The sequence below is a fragment of the Coturnix japonica genome, chromosome 2, assembly GCF_001577835.2.
Source record: "Coturnix japonica isolate 7356 chromosome 2, Coturnix japonica 2.1, whole genome shotgun sequence".
Classification (NCBI taxonomy): domain Eukaryota; kingdom Metazoa; phylum Chordata; class Aves; order Galliformes; family Phasianidae; genus Coturnix; species Coturnix japonica.
This window is the reverse complement of record NC_029517.1, coordinates 120,614,789-120,635,221: the sequence shown is the minus strand read 5'-3', so window position 1 is coordinate 120,635,221 and position 20,433 is coordinate 120,614,789. Positions and strand designations below refer to the sequence as shown.

Genomic DNA, 20,433 nt, shown 5'->3' with positions numbered 1-20,433 from the left:
GACAACTAGCATTTTGGTTAATGAATTTCAGTTTGATTAATGAATGTCAGCTGAATCTGGCCTCCACTAGCTGTGATAGAGGTAATGTGGGAAAAGAGTGCAGGGAACCTGGACACCTTTGTAATGCAATTGCTATTTTAGAATAACAACTTAATTATGAATATATGAAGTATGTATTCTAAAATAATATAGTATTGTTTCATGGGCTTCTGCTTAATATTACTGCAAGTATCTGTGTTGCACTAGGTAAGATTCAGGGAAGGGAAAGTGCACATAACTGAAGGTATTGTGGAGTACTCTGATACATCCTGAGTCATTGGAATCTTGAGAGATATATTGGCTAAGTTGATGTAAGTGAACATGCTGAGTCTAAAAGAAGAAATCCTAACAAACAGTTTACAGCTAGCAGTTGCTTAGACTTCTTTTCGAAGTCTAAATTGGTAAGTAGATGTAAGTAGAAAGAAAAATAAATTTGGTTATCTGACACTGCATTGAAGTTAAAGAGTTTTCTTTCTGGATTTTGTATGACAGTTAATGCATAACGTACTTTTCACTGTAATTGTGCTTATTAACTATGATATAGTAATAGTCCTTTAGGATTGTTGTTAAGGTTTTCTTTTTGTCTTTTGCACTTTCTTAAGGAGGTTATTCATTTATTTTACATGTAATCACTCTACAGGTTTATTTTTCTATCTGTAGGTTAACCGGGAGCTTTGTTCCAGACTTAATTGTAAGCATGAGCAATCAGATGTGGTTGCATCTTCAGACGGATGAAAGTGTGGGATCAGTTGGTTTCAAAGTAAATTACAAAGGTAAATATATATTTTTAGAAGATAACTTATCTTTAATGTCAAGTTTATGTTAATATTAAAATGCTATATCTTTATATTTTTATTCTTTTCCCAATTCTATTGGTTTTAAAAGCAACAAAAATCGAGTAGAAAAATTTATGAAAAAAAAACTTTTTCTCTTTAAAAGTCTTATGACATATAAATTTTTGTATTTTTTTATTGATTAAATCTTAAAATAGCATATGTGTACATTTCTGAATTATTCTAGAATAATTACACTGTTTTATACTATCATTGCATGTGTTCCTTTACAAAAATGTTAAAGTAATATGGTCCTTGCCTGCTGGTAGGAGTGTATAATAGCTATTGATCAAAATAACAGAGAAAAAAGCAGAAGTTAATCCATCAAATGAATGCTTTAGAAATGGAGAGCATGTTGTATTTTTAAATTATTTACATTTATCATACAGAGGGAAGATAGGCTAGAGAGATAGCTTAGTTATTGCAAGGGAGAAATCTTATAAACACAACTAATTCAAGAGTAATTCAAAAAATAAGGACTGAGGTGCATAGTTCCTGATAACTGCTAAAGAGGAATGGAATTATGTAATAGGTTCAGAAACCAGGACAGGACTATACATATCAAAACCATGGTAGAAGTCCCAAAACTTATTATGGAGTGGCAGATAGAATAGGTGGGCTTATTGAGAATCAGTTTGTACCATGTGAATTGCCATTTCTTTATGTCTTCAAGGTTCTTTTGGATATCAAAGTATATTGCTGATAAAGTGACAAACTGTGAATCACAGTAACATGGAAAAGGAAGATTTTTGTATTTAAAATTGAATTAATTTGCACAGCCCAATACTTATTTCCTTTATTTACATGATTATTTTTGAGAGGTCTTGAAAACACCCTAATTTTCAAGGGGCAGGTTATTGTCTAATTTTTGAAAATGTATCACTTTAGCTTACTTGTGAGCTGTGTTTTTTCTTAGTAATAATAGTTCTTCAAAAATAAAATTAATTGTATATGAATAGGTAGAGAGTGGGAGAAGTCACTGAATATTCTCAAACTCATCTCCATATAATCAGCTGTGATTTTACATCCTCTTATATGTTGCATATGTATTTATTTCTTTCCTTATAATGACACTTTATACTAGCTCACCAAATTGCATTTGAATGCATCAAGTTTTTATTTGGTGGGCTTTAATTATTTATATATATATATATATATTTGTTTCATCTGAGGTGTGGGATAGGACTTTTAAAAAGAAAATAAAAAAATGAGTTGTTTCTGTCTTTTCAACTGATTAGTGATGCCAGAAAACAGCTAATATTTCCTTAAATAAAATGTTTTAGATGTTGTTTCTGTTAGTGATGGTAGACTCTGAATAAGTAAATTGAAACAGATAGACCTCCCCCTTCCCACAACTTTAGATACTGTAAACTGTAAACTCTCCCAGGAGCTTTCTCCAGGACTGCACACTATTCTTTTGTCCCCCATGTATATTGACTGTGGGGATTTCCACAACCCAAGTGTAAGACCTTGCACTTTGATTTGTTGTATCTCTTGAGGTTCATCTTTGCCCACTATTTGAGTCTGTCTAGGGCTCTCTGTATGGCACAATGGCCTTCAGGTGCATTGATTGCGCAACACTGCTTGGTGTCATCTTCAAACTCAGTGAGGGTGCATTTGATCCTGCTGTCAGTGTCACTGGTGGAGGTGTAAGAGAACACTGGTAGAAGTTCTGAACCCTGGAGGACATCATCTGTGATTGAACTTCACTCAGACATCAAGCTGCTGACCACCAGTGAATTATCCCCTTTATGGTCCACCCATCAGCTGATCTTCTGTCTAGGTCTCATTTGATTCCTCTGATGAACAGGAAATTATCAGCTCAGGGTTGTGAGAATAAGTAAGAAAATGCATATTTAATCTTCAGAGCAGTCTAGTTCTGTTGGATTGTTGTATCCTCAGGTTCTGAGCAGTGATCAGAGATGAGGGATTATTATTATTATTATTTTTTCAAAGATCACTGACTAATAAACAGTCTTAAATCAAATAGAAGGCAAAGCTATCAGGAAATCCTATCTGGAAAAATTCTTTGTGGTTTTCTGTTTGTAACTGAGAGTAATAATAAACCTGAGAAACACTGTAACTTGACTGCATAAGAAAACAAAGTAGAAGAAAGTTACTTAGATTGGAATGTATTAATAAAGTTTGCAAAAGGCTTGTCTAAGAGTAATAGGAGGTAAAAGAGTGAATTCATAATGAAGTAGATTTCCTTATTCAGATTTCTGCACAGATGATCTAGGATACAGAGTTTACGCTCCAAAACATAGCATTTAAAATGACTGATTTCTTCTTTAAGCTGAACTTTCCACTTGTTTCAGCCAATGTGGTGTTTATGCTGAAGTGCTTGGGGTACTTCTGTAGTTGGGGTAATCTTCTGGTGTTTGTCAACCTGTTTTCATATCAGTAAACACTGAGCTGCAGACACATCTGAGGGTAGGTTTTTGCGTATATGTGTGTATATTTGACACAGTTGACAGATGTTTTTCAGGAGCTAACTGTTCAACAGTACTTTTCTGTTGGTGGGTAGAACACTGTCTACTCTGAACTAGGTAGTTTAATTCAGTGTTAGTCCTCTGTCTAGAAACATATACTTCAGAGGTATGTAGAAAGTGAGATACATTTTCAATAACACAGTCTTCAGATAGGACTCTCATTCTCTACAAATGATCAGAGTAGTTTAACTATGAAGTCTATTTCCTCACATTCATTCTACTTTTTGTAGAATGAATATATATTGCATATATATTCATATATATATATTCATATATATATATATATATATATATATATATATTTTAAATACTGTCTCACCCATGTTTAATGAGTAACTATAAAATTAACCTTTTAACCATATTATACCAAAAGAGTTCTGCTAAGTTTCTAAGTAATGCCAAAATTTCTGTCCTTAATGAATATGGATGATTTTAAACCTTTGAATTCTCATAATCATTTCAGGTACTCGGATATATTTATGAAGCATAAGTTCCTTATAATTTTTGTGAAACACCACTAGCCAGTATAGATGTATCAAAACTATAACACAACTTCTTCCATACCTGATTCAGTTTCTGTTGAAGGTTTTATTCACAAGTGTTGCAATTCAGTCTCATTCCTGTTTCATATTGAATATATTCACATTGAATATATTAAACAAAATAACATCCAATATATAAACCCAGGACACTTTCCTGCTTAACTTTTTGCCAGTATTTTTTATTTTAGTCTCTACTTTTTCTACTTGATGGCTCTCAGCTTTCTCACTGTGAGCATTTTTAGTTGAGACCCTATCTGTCAGTGTTATCTGAACACTTATCTGAGTGTCACATATGGGAAAGGGAGCATGTAGCTATACAGCGATACTTCTCTGGAATACTTTATTCCACTCCAACAGTTTGTGTCATAGAGATTTCTTAAGCAGAGTCTACTTACTATAATTAAACCTTCAATGATTTTTCATCCATGGCATTGTCTATTTTTGCACGTAAGCCGATGCACACTTCTAGTATTTCAAAAGTTTTATGTTAAGGTAGTTACAATTGAGTAGTATCTCCTTCTGTTTGTATTAGTTGTACCATCTGCATCTGATGACTTTTGATTATTTTGTAGAAAAGACTAATATGTTCCAGTGCATATTTTGACATCTCTTTCTTTAATTATTAACAATTGTTACTAAAAAGGATTTTCTCTTCCTTGAATTGCTATGACACAGGAAACTTACTGTCTCCAAATGTTTTTCATTTATGTTTTAATAAAAGGATTAGTGCTGTTCTACCCACTTGCTATCTCATCTTAATCAAGACTGTATGCATTAAATCAACAAGGAATGTATGTATTTAAATACAGACTTATTGTCCAAAGATAAGTCAAATGTGAGTATGTGATTTGCTACAGAAAGCCTTGATAGTAGTATTCCAGTATCTAGAGTGTGGACTACAAGAAGGAAAGGGGTAAAATCTTTAGCAGGGTCTGTTGTGACAGGACAAGGGGAAACAGTTTTAAACTAAAAGAGGGAAGATGTAGGTTGTTTAAAAACATATAAAAACAAACAAAAAAACCTTATATCCTTTATTCAGTAAGGGTAGTAAGGCACTGGAACCAGTTACCCAGAGTGGTGGTAGATGAATGTTCAAGGTCAGGCTAGACCAGGCTCTGAGCAACTTGATCTAGCTGTAGAAGTCCCTGTTGATTGCAAGGGAATTGGACTAGATGACCTTTAAGCATCCCTTCTAACTCAGATGATTCAGTATGTCTTTATGGAGAGAGGTGCTGCATCAGGTTTGATCTTTCCTAGCTCCTTGAAAATGATACTTCTGAACAGTTAAAAGTCTTCACATGTTGTATTTATAATTAAGGTTTTACAAATAAAAAATAACACACACACACACACACACACACACACAAAGTGAGAACTTTATTTTTCAACTGAAATTGAGCTTTCTGTGATGAGATTTTGATGTTGCTTATATCTATGTAATCTGTCAGTACAACTCTCAGCTCATAATAATTATGAGAACCTATAATTAAGGTTCCAAATTAGCTGTTCAGTCAGACTGTTTTCTTGTGCTTTTTTTTTTTTTTTTTTTTTTTTTTTTCCCCTTTAATGTTTAAAATAGTTTCTGGATGGAAAATATTTTCAGTATTGAGAAACCTTTATCTTTCCTAAATTGATGACGGTAGTTCTTCAATTTAAAAGACTGTTCCTAGAAAACAAAATGTACTTTAATCAGTGTCTATTTCACCTCTGTGTTTTCCTGGAATCTTTTTTGTGGCTTCTTATTGATTCCAGCTTTCACTGGTGCATGTTATTATTGTCTAATATTCTTCCAATTAATTTATAGAATAACATTATTTTTCCTTAAGTCTTCTCTCAGCTGCTAATTGTAAGATTTGTGCTCCAGATTCCTTAGCAGCTACATTTGGACATGCTCTAGGGCCTCAATATCTTTCTTGTAGTGAGAGTCCCAAAACTGAACAGTGTTTGAGGTACACCCTCACCAGAACTGGATGCAAAGGGGTCGTCACTTCCCTGGTTCTGCAGGCTATGCTATTTCTGACTCAAGACAGGATGCTGTCTCGCTCCAATTTAGGAAGGAGGCAAGGTTCTTTTTGATATGTTATGCCCGGTGTGAGATTAAGAAGAAAAACATTCAAGTGTTGATCCGACCAGTTTATTAGAAATAATAGACAGCTGAGGGGATGGGGAAGGGAGAATGGCGAGGGTGATGGTGACGGGAAAGTGGGCGATAGAAAAGGTAGAAAAGGGCAAGAATTGTGTAAAAGCGGGGAATAGTCACCACCTGGATGCAGCAGCATCCAGTTTCGTTGGATGCACCATGCATCCATGCACGTAGTTTCGTTGGTCCAGGGCAAAATAGGCATAGGGGAGAGCAGCAGTAGAGTGGCAGGCCGCAAGCAGCAGATCGGTGCAGTGCAGAGCAGGCGGTGGAAGGAGCAGCAAGGTCTCATGGAGTAGCGAGGTCACATGGAGCAGAGTCTCGAACAGCAGGCCCAGGAGAGTCTGTTGGCAGCAGTAGGACGACAATTGAGGAATCTGAGGTCAGATACCTAAAAGTTCTTCAGCATGCAGGCATTCATGTAATGAGGCATCTGATGTCAGAAAACCTCCTTCCTGGTTCATCCATGCTCTTTTTATCCTACTTCTTTCCAGCCTATGTGACATTCCTGGGGACTTGGATCAGAGTCATGTGAGTATCTCGGAGATGACCGTCTTCCTTGAGATAAGCCCACACAAAAAGACCACTTTAGGGCCATTCATCTGCATCTTATCTCCTTTTCGTAGCTCCTGGACTTGTCCTTCTGTGTGTCTCAGACAAAGGGATTTCTGGAACCTTGGTCAGGACTTGCCTGAACTTGCCCATTTCAGCAAACTTTTGAGGCAATAGTATAAAAAGCATGGCCTCTTACAGATGCTACCGAATCTCTTATCCACCTGAGTGTACTGTTGGCTCATGTTCAGCCAGGTGTTGACCAACACTCCCTAGTCCCTTTCTTCCACACAGTCTTCCAGCTGCTTTTCATCAGGCCTGTAGTGTTGACTTGTTTTGGATGAAGTGCAGGTCCCAGCATTGATCTTGATGAACTTCATCCTATTAACATCATTTTTTTTTTTTTTACCCACTGAATAACTTACCTGTACAAACCATGGGCTGCCAGCTTCCCAAAGAAAATATCATGGAGGACAGTGTCAAAGGCTTTTCTGAAGTCTAGGAAGACTACATCAACAGCCTCTCTCTCATCCACCAAGCAGGCCACTAGATCATCGAAGGAGATGAGGTTGGTCAGGCAGGACCTGCCTTTCAAGAACCCATGCTGGCTGGACCTGATCCCCTGGCTGTCTTGCATGTACCCTGTGGTCTCACTCAAGATGATCTTTTACAACCCTGAAGATTCTGTGATCTGTTTCATAACCTTTCCTGGCACCTGGTCAGGCTGATAGGACTGTAATTACCCTTATTCTCCTTACAACCCTTCTTGTAGACAGGAGTTGCGTCTGTTGTGTGGCAAAGGACTTTTTCTGCTCTGACATTTGTCTGCTGAGCAATATAAATTTTATTTTGAGTTGTCAAAATTTTATTTTGAGTATTAGCTGCATTTTTAACAAGGACACTGAACTTAATGACCATTATTTTGACAAACTCCCTTTAGTGATTTAGTATGTGTTACATTGTATTCAGTTATTTCACAATGAATTTGGAATTACATTCTAAATCCCTGTAGTCTTAATGGTGAGGATATGTAGGAAGGAATAGAGGAATTAAATGGAAAACAGTCCTGAAAATATGCATTATGTTAGTGTATCTGTAAGCTGGGTAAATGACTACTACTTGAAGAGTAGGAAGTTGTTATGTACTCTGTTAAAAAGGTAGCCTTTTGTGTCAAGTTAAAGCATGCCTGATACTCCAGCCACAGGCTTCATAAAACGAAATCATGGGCGCAGTCTAATAAATGATAAATGACATTTGCTTTAATGTTATTGTGCATTGTTTCCTACTTTAATAGTGTACTTAAAAATCTAAACCCTACACATGGTATGTAAGCCTTAGGCACTGTTTTTGTCAAAGTAAAAATGCCTCTGAAATAGAAACACCAAAAATGAGAGCTTCAAGGCATCTTTCTGGCAAGTTTTTACAAATCAAATCACTTGGTCTTGTGTGACATATATTCAGCAATGTATAATGTTCCAAGTCAATTAAATCAGTAATTGTCTGGTTTCGAGAAAGACAGATGGTGGGTCAAATTTTAATCACTTTCAACAATTTTAGGCCTCACAACTATGGGTGATATGTTTCCCAGTGGAGATTTTACGAAAGATAGCCAATATCTTTTTCAAAGTACTTCTATTTGTTCTTTTTTCATTTGTATTTCTTTTTGGGGTATTTAAAGTTCTAAGGTTTTGGTTTTTTTGTATCTTTTTCATATTTTTGGATTGACTTTATACACACACACACACACACACACATATATTTACTTATGGTCGATCTGCTTCAGTGCCTTACCACCCTCAAAGTAAAGAATAACTAATATCGAATAACTACTATCTCTTCTAATTGAAAGCAGTTATTAATTTCCCTGTTGCTACACACCTCATTGTAGAGTTCCTCCCCATCTTCCTTTTAGGCCATTTTTTTTTTGTAGTGGATGGCCACAATGAGCTCTCCCAGAGCCTTCTCTTCTCTAAACTGAATAAGCTTTCCTCTCTCAGCGCATCTTCGTAGGACAGGTGCTCCATTCCTCTGGTCATCTGTGTGGTCCTCCTCTGGACTTACTGTAACTTTCTTATGTTGTATGCTCCAGAACTGGATGTAATAATACTGTTGCATGGATTAATATTTTTTTTTTTCCAGGATTTTTACAGCTTCTTGAGTTCCCATTTCATTCCTTTTACAATAGTCTAATAAAAGCTATTGTTAAAACACACTCTGTGCCAGAGAACTGTGATTAAAATGAGTAAAACGTTGTATTTTATTTTATTTTATTTTATTTTATTTTATTTTATTTTATTTTATTTTACTTTTGTTTTCTCTAGTAACAAATTACTTTTCTTTCTGCTTTCTATATGGTGCTTAGTCACGTGAGCCTCCTGTTTGCAGTAATTTCTTCTCCAGATCAGGAAAAATGAAGCAGAAATCTCATTAGAGCTTTTTGTCTTTTCTTTTTCCTTTGGTTCTTCCATGAATATTTTCCATTCCTGTTTTTCTATAAGTGTATCAGAGGTGTTACAAAAAATGCAACTATCTCTCTATTTTAACAAGTTATGAAAAAAGTTTTAAATTGACATATATATGTATATAACACACACACACACACACATATATATATATTGTTTATTTTATTTTCTATAGGAGTAGAAAAATATTGGTTATAAAAAAAAAAGTTGTTTGGACAAACTGGGCTGTTTGTTTCCTAAAACACTTATCAAGGTAGGACTTATTGTCACCTAGGGTTTATTTTTGATCAGATTAAATCTGTTTGGACTTCACCCTATGGATGATGTTGCTATCAAGTCAACACTACTATCTTCCTTTTTTTTTTTTTTTTTTTCCCCCTCCAATCTGTAATATAGCTCAGATATTTTACCAAATTTCCGTTAGTTACAATAATTCTGAAAAAGCATTGTTTAATCATAAGAATGTTTTCTTTTTTGTTTACTAGCGCATTTATTAGTTGTGGTGTGTGTGTGTGTATATGTGTGTATGTATATATATACATTTTTGAATACAATAGAAAACACACTAAATTACTAAAGGGAGTGAGTCAAAATAATGGTCATTAAGTTCAGTGTCCTTGTTAAAAATGCAGCTAATACTAAATGACATGACAACATATATATATTATATATATACAAATGTGTGTATATATATGCACATACACATTTACATACTTCAATAAAGTGTTCATTGCAAGACTGATGTTTTCACACTGATAAGTGTGTTATGTAAACTCATCCAGTGAATTCTATTATTTCCCGTACTCAAAAAGTCCAGGGGAAGGAGACATAATGAATAAAGTTCATAGGTTCAGACAAGGGCATGATGATCACTCAGCAATTACGGTCATGAGCGATACAGATGCATTATAAGGGAGGTAAATTTGTCACCTGTTTGTAAAAGACTACAGCACTGAGAACTAAGAACAAACTAAAAACAACTTCCCCTCATTTACCCTCTTCTACTTTCTTGGCCTGAGTGGCCATCAGTACATAATGCTTTGTCATCTGCAACTAATTCATGGTCATTCTTCCATATATTCAGTGTGGGGTCTGTCCTATGAGATGCCGTCATTCACAAACTGATCCAACATGGGTTTTACATAAACTGCAGCTCTTTAGGAGCTGCTCCAATTGGGGTCTATACCATGGAGTCCATCCTCCAGGAGCAGACTGATCTTCCACTATCACTCCCTATGGGTTTTCCACTATGGGTTCTACTCTCTGAGCTACAGTTCTGACCTGGGGCCTGTTCTTGTGGGGGCTCTCCATGGGCTGTGGCTTCGTTTAGGCCAAATCTACCTGCTCAAAAGTGGGATCTTCCATGACTGCACATGGAAACCTGCTCCACAATGTGTCTCTTGCCCTGCAGAGTGACAACCTGCTCCCCCATGAGCACACTGCAGGCTTCATGGGAACTTTTGGTCTGTGGCTGGAGCATGTTGTACCCTCCTTCTGCGTTGATTCAGTGTCTGCATAATCATCTTTCTCTATATCTACAGTGATCTTGACCAGTGATAGGACCTGAGGAAGTGGTATTAAGCCCTTTTAAGGGTAATTCAGGAAGCGTGTTAGGAAAATTTTCTTCATGGTGAGGGTAACAGAACAATAGGATAGGCTGCCCAGAGAGGTTGTGGAGTCTCCTCTGGAGGCATTCAAAAGCTACCTGGATGCATTCCTGTGTGACCTAATCTAAGTGTTCCTGCTTTGGCAGGGAGTTTGGTCTAGAAGATCTTTCAAGATTCTTTCCAATCCCAAACATTCTATGATTCTGTGAAAAGATTCTTTAATAGGAGGATGTTCAGTCACCGGAATGTTTTCCTCAGGGCATTGGTCATGGCACCAACCCTGTTGCATAATGTTTTCAGACATATGGTTTTAATTTTGGTGGTCAGATGTGAAGATATGTGTTGAAATTGATGATCCTTGTGAGTCCATCCCGACTCAGGGTGTTCTGAGATTTTTATGGTATGTTTTCTCACACCTCCTTCCAGCTGCTGTTGTGCAATGTTGTTTATCCTGTCTTTGCCTGCCCAGGGATGTGGTGGAGTCTCCATCCCTGGCAGTGTTCAAGAAGCATCTGGATAGGGAGCTAGGAGATATGGTCTAGGGGATTTCTGTAGGTATTATAAAGGGAGGACGGCTGGACTAGATGATCTTATAGGTCCTTTCCAACCTTATGATTCTGTGATAAATCTATTCTCACGGAAGTGCAACCAGATTCACTCAGGACTCAGCTCTAGCCTGCAACACGTTCCTTTTGGAGCCCACTGAAACTTGTGCTTTTCTGACATGCAGAAGCTTCTGGGCTCTTCTCACAGAAGGTGCTCCTGCAGCTCCCCACTACCAAAACCTTGACTCATAAACCTAGTAGACAAACAAAAACATTCTTTCTTTATGCAGAAATATTACAATTCTGGAGAATGATAGAGTTGACCTTCAGCTTTCTCTGACACAGGGAAGATGGTGAAGATTACATAGATTTTTGGTACTATTTTCTGAGACATTGAATATGAGACTAGACCCATAGGATCATGGGTGATCAGGTTTCAGTGCGGCCGCAAATTCACTCCAGTCCCTCTACTAACATTATGAGCTACTAGTAATATACTTGATGTACTTAGAAAATGCATGTGGTTCAGTGATGATAGTTTTTGTTGCCACAGCAACCTCTTTTAACAAGCAGATTGCTTTGCATATTTCAAGTAGACTTTTGCTTTGCATCCAAAATTCTTTTGTCTAGTGTGATATGGTTTTAGTATTTTAGGATAAATCCTTTAGAGATTCAGAAACTGGATTTTGCAATATGGGTGGGGAGGCACTATAACAGATTGCCCAGAGCGGTGGTAGATGCACCCTCCCTGGAGACACTCATGTTCTGACTGGGCAAGGCTCTGAGCAACCTGATTTAGCTGTGGATGTCCCTGTTCATTGCATTCACAGGGAAGCTGGACTAGATGGCCCTTAAAGATCCCTTCCAACTCAAATGATTTTATGATTTTAGGAAAAAATAAAAAACAGTGAAGTAACTGTTGTTTTGTTTTAAGCTTCATCTTCTTATGGTATCTAGGTTGTCTGAAGATTTTTTTTCTATTTTTTTTTTCTGTGAAATAAAATGTCTAATATGATATATTAGATTTTTACTCAAGATTTAATTTCAAGTAACTGTAATTTCATTCAAATAATAAAAAGCAGATAAGGGACAGTGCAAAAGAAAATCAAGCTCCTACTAACTGAGTTGATGTAAACAATCAAAATTGGATGTTGGGTGATTTTGTAAAATTGTTGTGACTTAACTGCTGCAGCATGCAGCTGAACAGCATACAGCCTTCCACCCACTCTCCCTAGTGAGACGGGGTGAGAATTCCTGAGTAGAGAAAAAGATATTTTACTAGGTAAAGCAAAAATACATGTACAAGCAAAGCATGAGAAGGAATTAAATCTGTACTTCCCATTGGCAGGCAGATGTTCAGCTGCTTCAAGGGCTCATCATGTTTCTTGGAAGATAAACTTCATTGCTCTAAAAGTCCCCTTATTGCTCCTCCATTTGTCAGATAAAGGAGAAAGCTGGTCAGAACATCATTGGTGGAACAGCTTATTTCGGATATTGTCACCAAGCAAGTGGAAGTGAAGACTGTCAGGAGTAGTCATGAAGGAGAAATCATACTTTACCAGTATGGTAGCCTTCTATTATGTCATGACCAGCTGAGTAGATTAGGAGGGACCAACGAATGTTGTGTACCTTGACTTACGCAAATCTTTTGACACTGTCACCCATAACATCATCATAAGTAAGCCCAAAGAAGTGTGGGATAGGTGAATGAAGAGTATCACCTAACTGAGAACTGGCTGACTGGCAGAGCTTAGAGAACTGTGATTAGTGGCACCAAATCTGCTTGGAAGCCTGTCACTAGTGGTGTTTTCTAGAGGGTGGTACTTGGCCTGATCTTAGAATCATAGAATCACTCAGGTTAGAAAAGACTTTAAAGATTATAGTCCAACCATGACCTAACTTTACTACCCTAACTAACAACCCTCCACTAAATCATGCCCCTGAGCACTACATCCAGTTTTTAAACACATCCAGGGATGGTGACTCAACCACCTCCCTGGGGAGCCTATTCCAGTGCTAAACAACCTTTTCTATATGCAAGTGTTTCCTGATAGCCAGCCTAAATTTACCCTGGTGCAACTTGAGGCCATTTCCCCTCATTCTGTCACCAGAGAGAAGAGATCAGTCCCGCTCTTGCTGTAAGCACCTTTCAGATATTGGAAGGGAGCAATAAGGTCTCCCTTCAGCCTTTTTTTCCCCAGACTAAACAGCTCCAGTTCCTTCAGTCTGTCTTTGTGGGCCATGTTCTCCAAGCCCTTCACAAACCTTGAATGCCTACCGTTCAACGCTTTCATCCGTGACCTGGATGAAGGGATAGAGTTGACCCTCAAACAATTTTACTGATGCTAAAAAGTTGGGAGGAGTGTCTGGAACACCAGAAGTCTGTGCTGGAGGCTGGAGAGCTGGTTGGAGAGAAACATAGTGAGATTCAACAAGAGCAATTGTATTGTCCTACACCTGCATTTGTACAGGTTAGGAGCTGACCTACTGAAAACAAGCTCTGTAGAGAAGCACCTGGGTGTCCTGATGGACAGCAGCTTGGCCATGAGCCAGCAGCGTGGCCTTGTAGCCAGAAGGCCAATGGTGTCCTGGGCTGCATTAAAAAAAAAAAGTGTGGCCAGCAAGTGGACAGAGGTTTTTCTCTCCCTCTTCCCCCCCACTGACCTGGTGAGGTCACATCTGCAGTTCTAGGTCCTCCAGTACAAGAAAGACAGGGAACTTCTAGAGAGAATCCAATGGATATGTGCAAAGATAGAGACCTGAAGCATTTCCTTCCTGAGGAAAGACTGGCAGACCTGAGACTTTTCAGAATGGAAAAGATGAGAGGGGTTTACAAATATCTAAAGGGTGGGAGTCAAATGGCTTAGGGCAGGCTCTTCTCAGTACTACACAGTAACAGGATAAGGGGCAAAAGGCAAAAAAGTGCAACACAAGAAGTTCCATGCAAATATGAGGAATAACTACTGTGAGAGTGATAGAGCACTGAAACAAATTGCCCAGAGAGGTTGTGGCATCTCCTCTGGAGATATTCAAGACCTACCTGGATGCTTTGTTGTTCAACTTCTACAGAGAACCTGCTTTAGCAGAAGGGTTGAACTTGATCCCCACAGTTCCCTTTCAACTGCTATAATTCTGTGTGATTCTGTGATCACATGCTATTGAACTCTGTGGACATTTTAGGTCATCTTCCTTGACTGTAACCTCTCCCAGCTTCTTGTATGCCCCAGCCTGCTTGCTGGCAGTGCAACATGAGAAGCAGAAAAGTGATTCTGTGTAAGAAGTGCTCAGATATAGCTGAGTGTTTTTAGTGAACAGAAGTTGTGTGGTTAATGTCTCATGAGATCTCAAGATAAACATCAGTCTTTTTCAGTTCTCATTTTTTGTACTTTCTACTTTTACTGCATTTCTATTACTTCACAACTTTTAGCACCCATTACACTGATACTTTTAGTACTGTTACCGAGATAATTAGCGATGAAGTGAATCTTTATTTCAGTTCTGAACACTTTTTATCAATGTTTCCAAACCATTTTAGAGATTCCATTGTCATTTCCATCATTCATGTTTCTAATAATAGTTTAGCTTTTTCAATGCTGCCATCATGAATTTGTAGTTAACAATAGCATTTATAATTCTAAATAGTTGTATAAGGATACACTTTCATCAGCAATATTTGTTGAACTTGCTTGTGGGTAAATGGCATCTGCTGTGAGTAGTCCGAATTTTACTTTTTTTCCAATATCAATCAATTTTCAAATAGACAAAAATTTCCAACTATAGAATTCAAACAAAGATTTTAAACTTTGATTCTTTTCTGTCGACAGAGATTCCCCTGAACAGAGTATACAGTAGACATTTCCAAATTGGTTCAAACATAAGTCCTGTCAGGCATGTTTTGTATTTTCATCACTTAGGGAATGGAAATATGTGTTTGCAAAATTATAAGTGACATTGAGAATCATCCTATGATGATATTGTGTGCTTCCTCTATCTGTCTTTCATTTTGTATGTCTCTAGTTCATTTTCAGGCTTTATTTAGATTCCAACAGGAATATGCACAGTTGTTTGTTTGTTTGTTTTTTACTTAATCCGTTAAACAATATGCACATTTTACAATCATGAATCAGTGCATTTAATTTATTGAGGCTTAGGAATCCTAGTTTATTTAAATTGTATACCTATGAAGTGTAGGGAGCTAAGTAAAACTTACTGTAACAGATTTTATGAAGTGTAATTTGAATCGCTTATGCTTTTCCTGGTTGGTTTAAAATGTTTTATTTTTTCAGAATATTTTTCAATCTGTTAGAAACCATAATGTATCTAAAGAGTTCCAAGGACTGCATTCTTTGCAGGTGTCAGTTTTGGTGGCTACTAAAGAAGTATCTTTCTTTTGAAGGTGAAGAGGAAGACTTTCTATTTTCTGGAATGCATTAGTTTATTGGTTAATAAAGCTTTTAGCTTTTCTGTACTAATCCAGTAAGGAAAATCATCTAATATGATTTTCTTTGCCACAAATGTGATAAATATAATAGGTCAAGATAGAGCTTATCTTTATGACTTGTCCTATCACTACATATCCTGATGAAGATTCTCTCCCCATCTTCCTTGTAGGCCCCTTTTTAAGTAAAGGAAGGCCACGCTGAGATCTTCCCATAGCCTTGTCTTTCCTAGATTGAACAACCTCACCTGTCCCAGCCTGGCTTAACAGGAGAGTTGTTCCATCCTTCTGATCATCCTTATGGCCTTCTTCTGGACTCTATCCAACAGATCTATATATTTTTATTTGCTTATTTACTTGTTTTAATGTTGAGGTCCCCAGTGGTGCTTGCAGTTCTCTGGGTACTGCCTCATGAGAGTAGAGTAGAGGAGGGAGAATCTCCTCCCCTGAAATTCTAGCTACAATACTGCTGATGCAGCTCATCATACTATTGGCTTTCTGGCTTGCAACCATAAATTACCAGGTTATGCTGAATTTTCCATCAGTCAATATCCCCAAGTCCTTCACCTCTTATCAGAGGTTGTTCTGATGCTTAAATGAGCATACAAGTGTATAACTGAATAAATTTGTTATAAAGGCAAGACAAATTGATAGTTAAATAAGTCATGAGGAAAATACCTTTATGTATGGAACTTGTGGTGGAAGTGACTGTGTGCTCATTCTCTTAAAATCTCTGTGTTTCTAAGAAACTGAATGCCTTTTTTTTTTTAATTTTAATTTTTATTTTTTTTGTTTTAACTACTTGTATCTAGAAAATGTGGTTTGAATGTAATTAATGCTGTACATTTTTACAGAGTTCATAATTACAGCTTCAAGGTACAAGTGACCTCTTCCTTTAGTGAAGAGCTAACTGATATACTTATTAATATTCTGAAAATCAGAGTTGATTATATAAAAAGGAAATCATGAAACAGGCAGGTTTAGTCTCTGAAGACTTGTATCTTATTTTGGCTTGTTTGAAGGATGGCATTTGAGATAAGCACTAACAGTAGTCCCTGTGGTCTCTTTCCACTGTGTTGGGATTAGTATTCCTCCAGAAGCTGCTTAACATATCTATCACTCAGTCTGTGCTGCAGTAATTCACTTTCAAAACTATTAATGAAACATGGTAGGATGGAGGCAGAAAAGTTTACCTAATATGAAGTGGATTGCATTCAAGAACTGTGTGGTTAGAGATTATTTTAGGAGGAGATGGGGAAGGATAATGGAGGATGGCTGCCTTTTTGAAAAGTCAATTCTTCAAAAATTAGGAAGTGTCAGAATGTAAATTGCTTATGAAAGGATAATTCTTCCTCTGTACATACATTCATTATCAAACAGTCTTTAATTACATAGTCACCCACTATTTCCCTTAGGCTCTCTGCCTCATTTGTTGCATAGGATGAATAGTGCCTGTGAAATGTAGCATCTGTTTAACATTTTAAACCTCATAATTCAAGTATATTGGCTTCTGCCTTATATACTACACACTCTTTAAATCCTGCAGTACATGTGCAATTACTCTTTCTTGTTACTCAGTTTTACATATGATTTGATTTTCTAATGATACCAAAGATCATAACATATTTATTTCTACTTGAAGGACAAAAAAAAAATAATAATAATAATAATTAAAAATAAAAATCGTTATTATCCTAGTATTCTATATGAAGAAAATGGAATAAGGAAAAAACTGAAATTATTCAAAACAGTGCAACACTGCTGTTGGAAATTGTTACTCCATGATACAAAATGCAGGTTTTCATGCTGCTAACCCAACAATTTTTGTCCGTCGTCATAGAATTATCACTGAATTTTTGGCTCCTCACTACAAGAAAGACACTGAAGCCCTGGAACGTGTCCAGAGAAGGGCAACAAAACCTGTAAGGGAGCACAAGTCTTATGAGGAATGGCTCAGGGAGCTGGGATTGTCTAGCCTGAGGAACACGAGGCTCAGGGGAGACTTCATTGCACTCTATAACTTCCTGAAGGGATGTTATGATGAGGAGGAGCTTGAACTCTTTTCCCAGGCAACAAACAGGGCCTGAGGAAATGGCCACAAGTTGTATCAGGTGGGGTTTAGACTGGACATAAGAAGAAACTTTCTCTCAGAGACTGGTCAGGCACTGGAATGGCATGCCCACGGAGGTGGTGGAGTTGCCATCCCTGGCAGTGTTCAAGAGGCATCTGGATAGGGAGCTAGTAGATATGGTTTAGATGTTTTCTGTAGGTATGGTAAAGGGAGGATGACTGGACTAGATGATCTTGTAGGTCCTTTCCAACCTGTGATTCTGTGAATTGTATTGAATGGGACCTAATGATCATTTAGTTCCAACTGCTATGCAGGGTTATTTTCCAAAAAATTTTGGAAATCTAGAGCAACTGCTGACAAAGATTTGCTATCAGAATTGCTCTTTTAATTATCTTTAATTTAGTATAAATTTTCTGCTGTTGTAAATCCACAATTAGGAAAAAAAAAAATGTTAGAAACACAAAATAATTGCTAATAGGAATTTAATCCATGTGTTTCAGGATGAATTTCTGTTTGTTTGGTTTTGATTGGGTAATTTTTTGTTTGTTTATTTATTTTAATTCTAAAACCAACATTCTAAAGCAATTTTGGGATAAACTAGCTTCAGCTGTTTACTGCATTCTTCAGGGGGAAAAAATTGCTCTGACTAAACAAGGTTTTAAGGAGATCAGAAGAATTTTAACTTAATAGTATTTTCAGCATCAAGTTACAGCCAAATGCATTTCTCACTGGCCTGAGAAATGATGGAGTAATCTGTTTCTTTGTTGCTCCATGACATCAAAACTCAGTTAATTTAGTTTGCCTCTTCATGAATTAAGCAGAATATCAGTATGTTAGGAGATGCCAAATTTTGTCAGAATGCCAGGCTCTTTTTTTGCTCTTTTTTTTAATGGTCTTAAAATTTTGTCTCTTCTTGTGCAGCACTGAGATGTGCAGATAATACAGAAAAGGATAGGCACCAAAAGAAAAGAAAAGTGTAGTAAATCTCCCTACAAAAGGGTACATGAGACAGACAGAAAAGAATAAAACAGAACTAGGCTGAGCCACTCAGTAAGAAAAAGCCACTGCCACTTTGGCATGGTGTCAGGGTGTGAGGTGGAGCCAATACAGTTGGCCTGGATTGGTCAAGAGATTATTCCACTTGGCATCATGTGGAAGGTTGCAAAACTGTAGAAAGTTCTGGGGAGACAGCTGCTTGGAGGTTAGTGGGGTCACTTGGTAGTGTTCAGTTTTTTTGTTTGTTTTTGGATTTTTGTTTGTTTGTTTTTTAAAATATATTTTTATATAAATCACTTCCTTTTCTATCATAGGAAATAGTTTGTGTGCAATATTTTTTTTCAGTTTTATTCCCCATCCCAGTTGGGAGGAAATGAGTAAATGGCCATGCCATGCTTAGTGCTTGCCCATTTAAGCCATAGATTTGAACAGTGTAATAAAAATAGTTTCTTACAAAACAGGAGGTGTTCTAGAAATCCAGTACCTCTTTAGTTAGGATAATTGTGACTCTTTGATTCCAGTGCTTTTTCCCTAAAAATTTTACATGCAATGCCCAACTTTATTTCTCTCCAGACAAACACGTTTTTTTACAGTTTTTCAACTGAAATTGATGCATTTCACCCATCAAAAATGTTTACTTATACCCTAACAAGAGATCTGGATCAAGGCAGTTTGTTCAAGCATAGGCTAAAAATGCAGCTCTAACCGGAAGTAAAACTTTTTTAGGAACTACTTAGTGTGATCTCATGCACAATTAGTTCTTGCTGCTTTTCCATACCGGAAAGCATATGATTTCTTTTCTATTGCACAAGAAATGCCAATAAATTTAAACAGAGATATGCCTCATCACATTAGGGCATATTAGCCAGGTTGAAATACTGGTAATGTAGCTGACACTAGAACTGCAATATTAATCATATTTCACCTGTGACTTTTGAATGATGCTCTGTAATCAGTGTCTAAAATTGCTTTAAAGTCTAAGAATATCTAAGAACATTTTTGTAAAAATTTAACTATTTCAGAACGTCCAATAAACTTCTAATGCATCAAATATCACTGCTACGTAGGTTATATATCATGAAGAAATGTATAAAATTTTTACAAAATCAGAATATTTACTTAGCCTCAGAAGTATTATATAATGCATTATGTTTTATATATATATATATATATCTTGTTTATTTTAGTCTACTCTTTGTTTAGGCAACTTTTCTTGTTTTCTTAGGTTATGTTGCCTTCAGTTTGTCTAAAGTGTTTGTCTGATGCTGTTTTCTCCTGAGATTTTTTTCCTGTCAAAACAAGGAGTAGTTGTGTTCTTCTGCATTAGAAAATAGTGGTTTTTTTGCCCCAAGTTCCATCCTGGAACAGTTCTTTTTGGAACATGTGGAGGAAAGTTAAGAAAGTTTTTATTTTTTTTCCTACAGGAGAAATGTAAGGGCAAAATTATATTCACTCTGAGAATTCATACTGATGTGGGAGGCAAATAATTTTCTTACGTGTCTTACAGAAGAGGTGAAAAAAGCTGCTGGTATTTTCTTGGTTTATTAACTAGCTGCCAGTGAAATCTTGTTACTTAAAATTTTACAGGGAAGGCAAAACAATGACCTTCACAGTTCTGCAGCACATATTGAGAATCACAGCAGCCAGTCCTAAAACCTGCTTGACACCCTTTGTATTATTTTAGAATAACATTTGACTATTTTTATTTCAAACTGT

The 20,433-nt window shown here is 36.8% G+C and overlaps 1 protein-coding gene across 6 annotated transcripts in view; it reads left to right on the top strand.

Moving 5' to 3' along the window:
• CSMD3 (CUB and Sushi multiple domains 3) overlaps nt 1–20,433 on the top strand; it is a 467,721-nt gene that overhangs the window by 238,526 nt on the left and 208,762 nt on the right. For all 6 annotated transcript variants that reach the window (XM_032442883.1, XM_032442886.1, XM_015856173.2 and 3 more), the window contains one exon: nt 700–812. In XM_032442883.1, the coding sequence (XP_032298774.1) occupies nt 700–812 (113 nt within the window). The remainder of the gene's footprint in view (nt 1–699; nt 813–20,433) is intronic.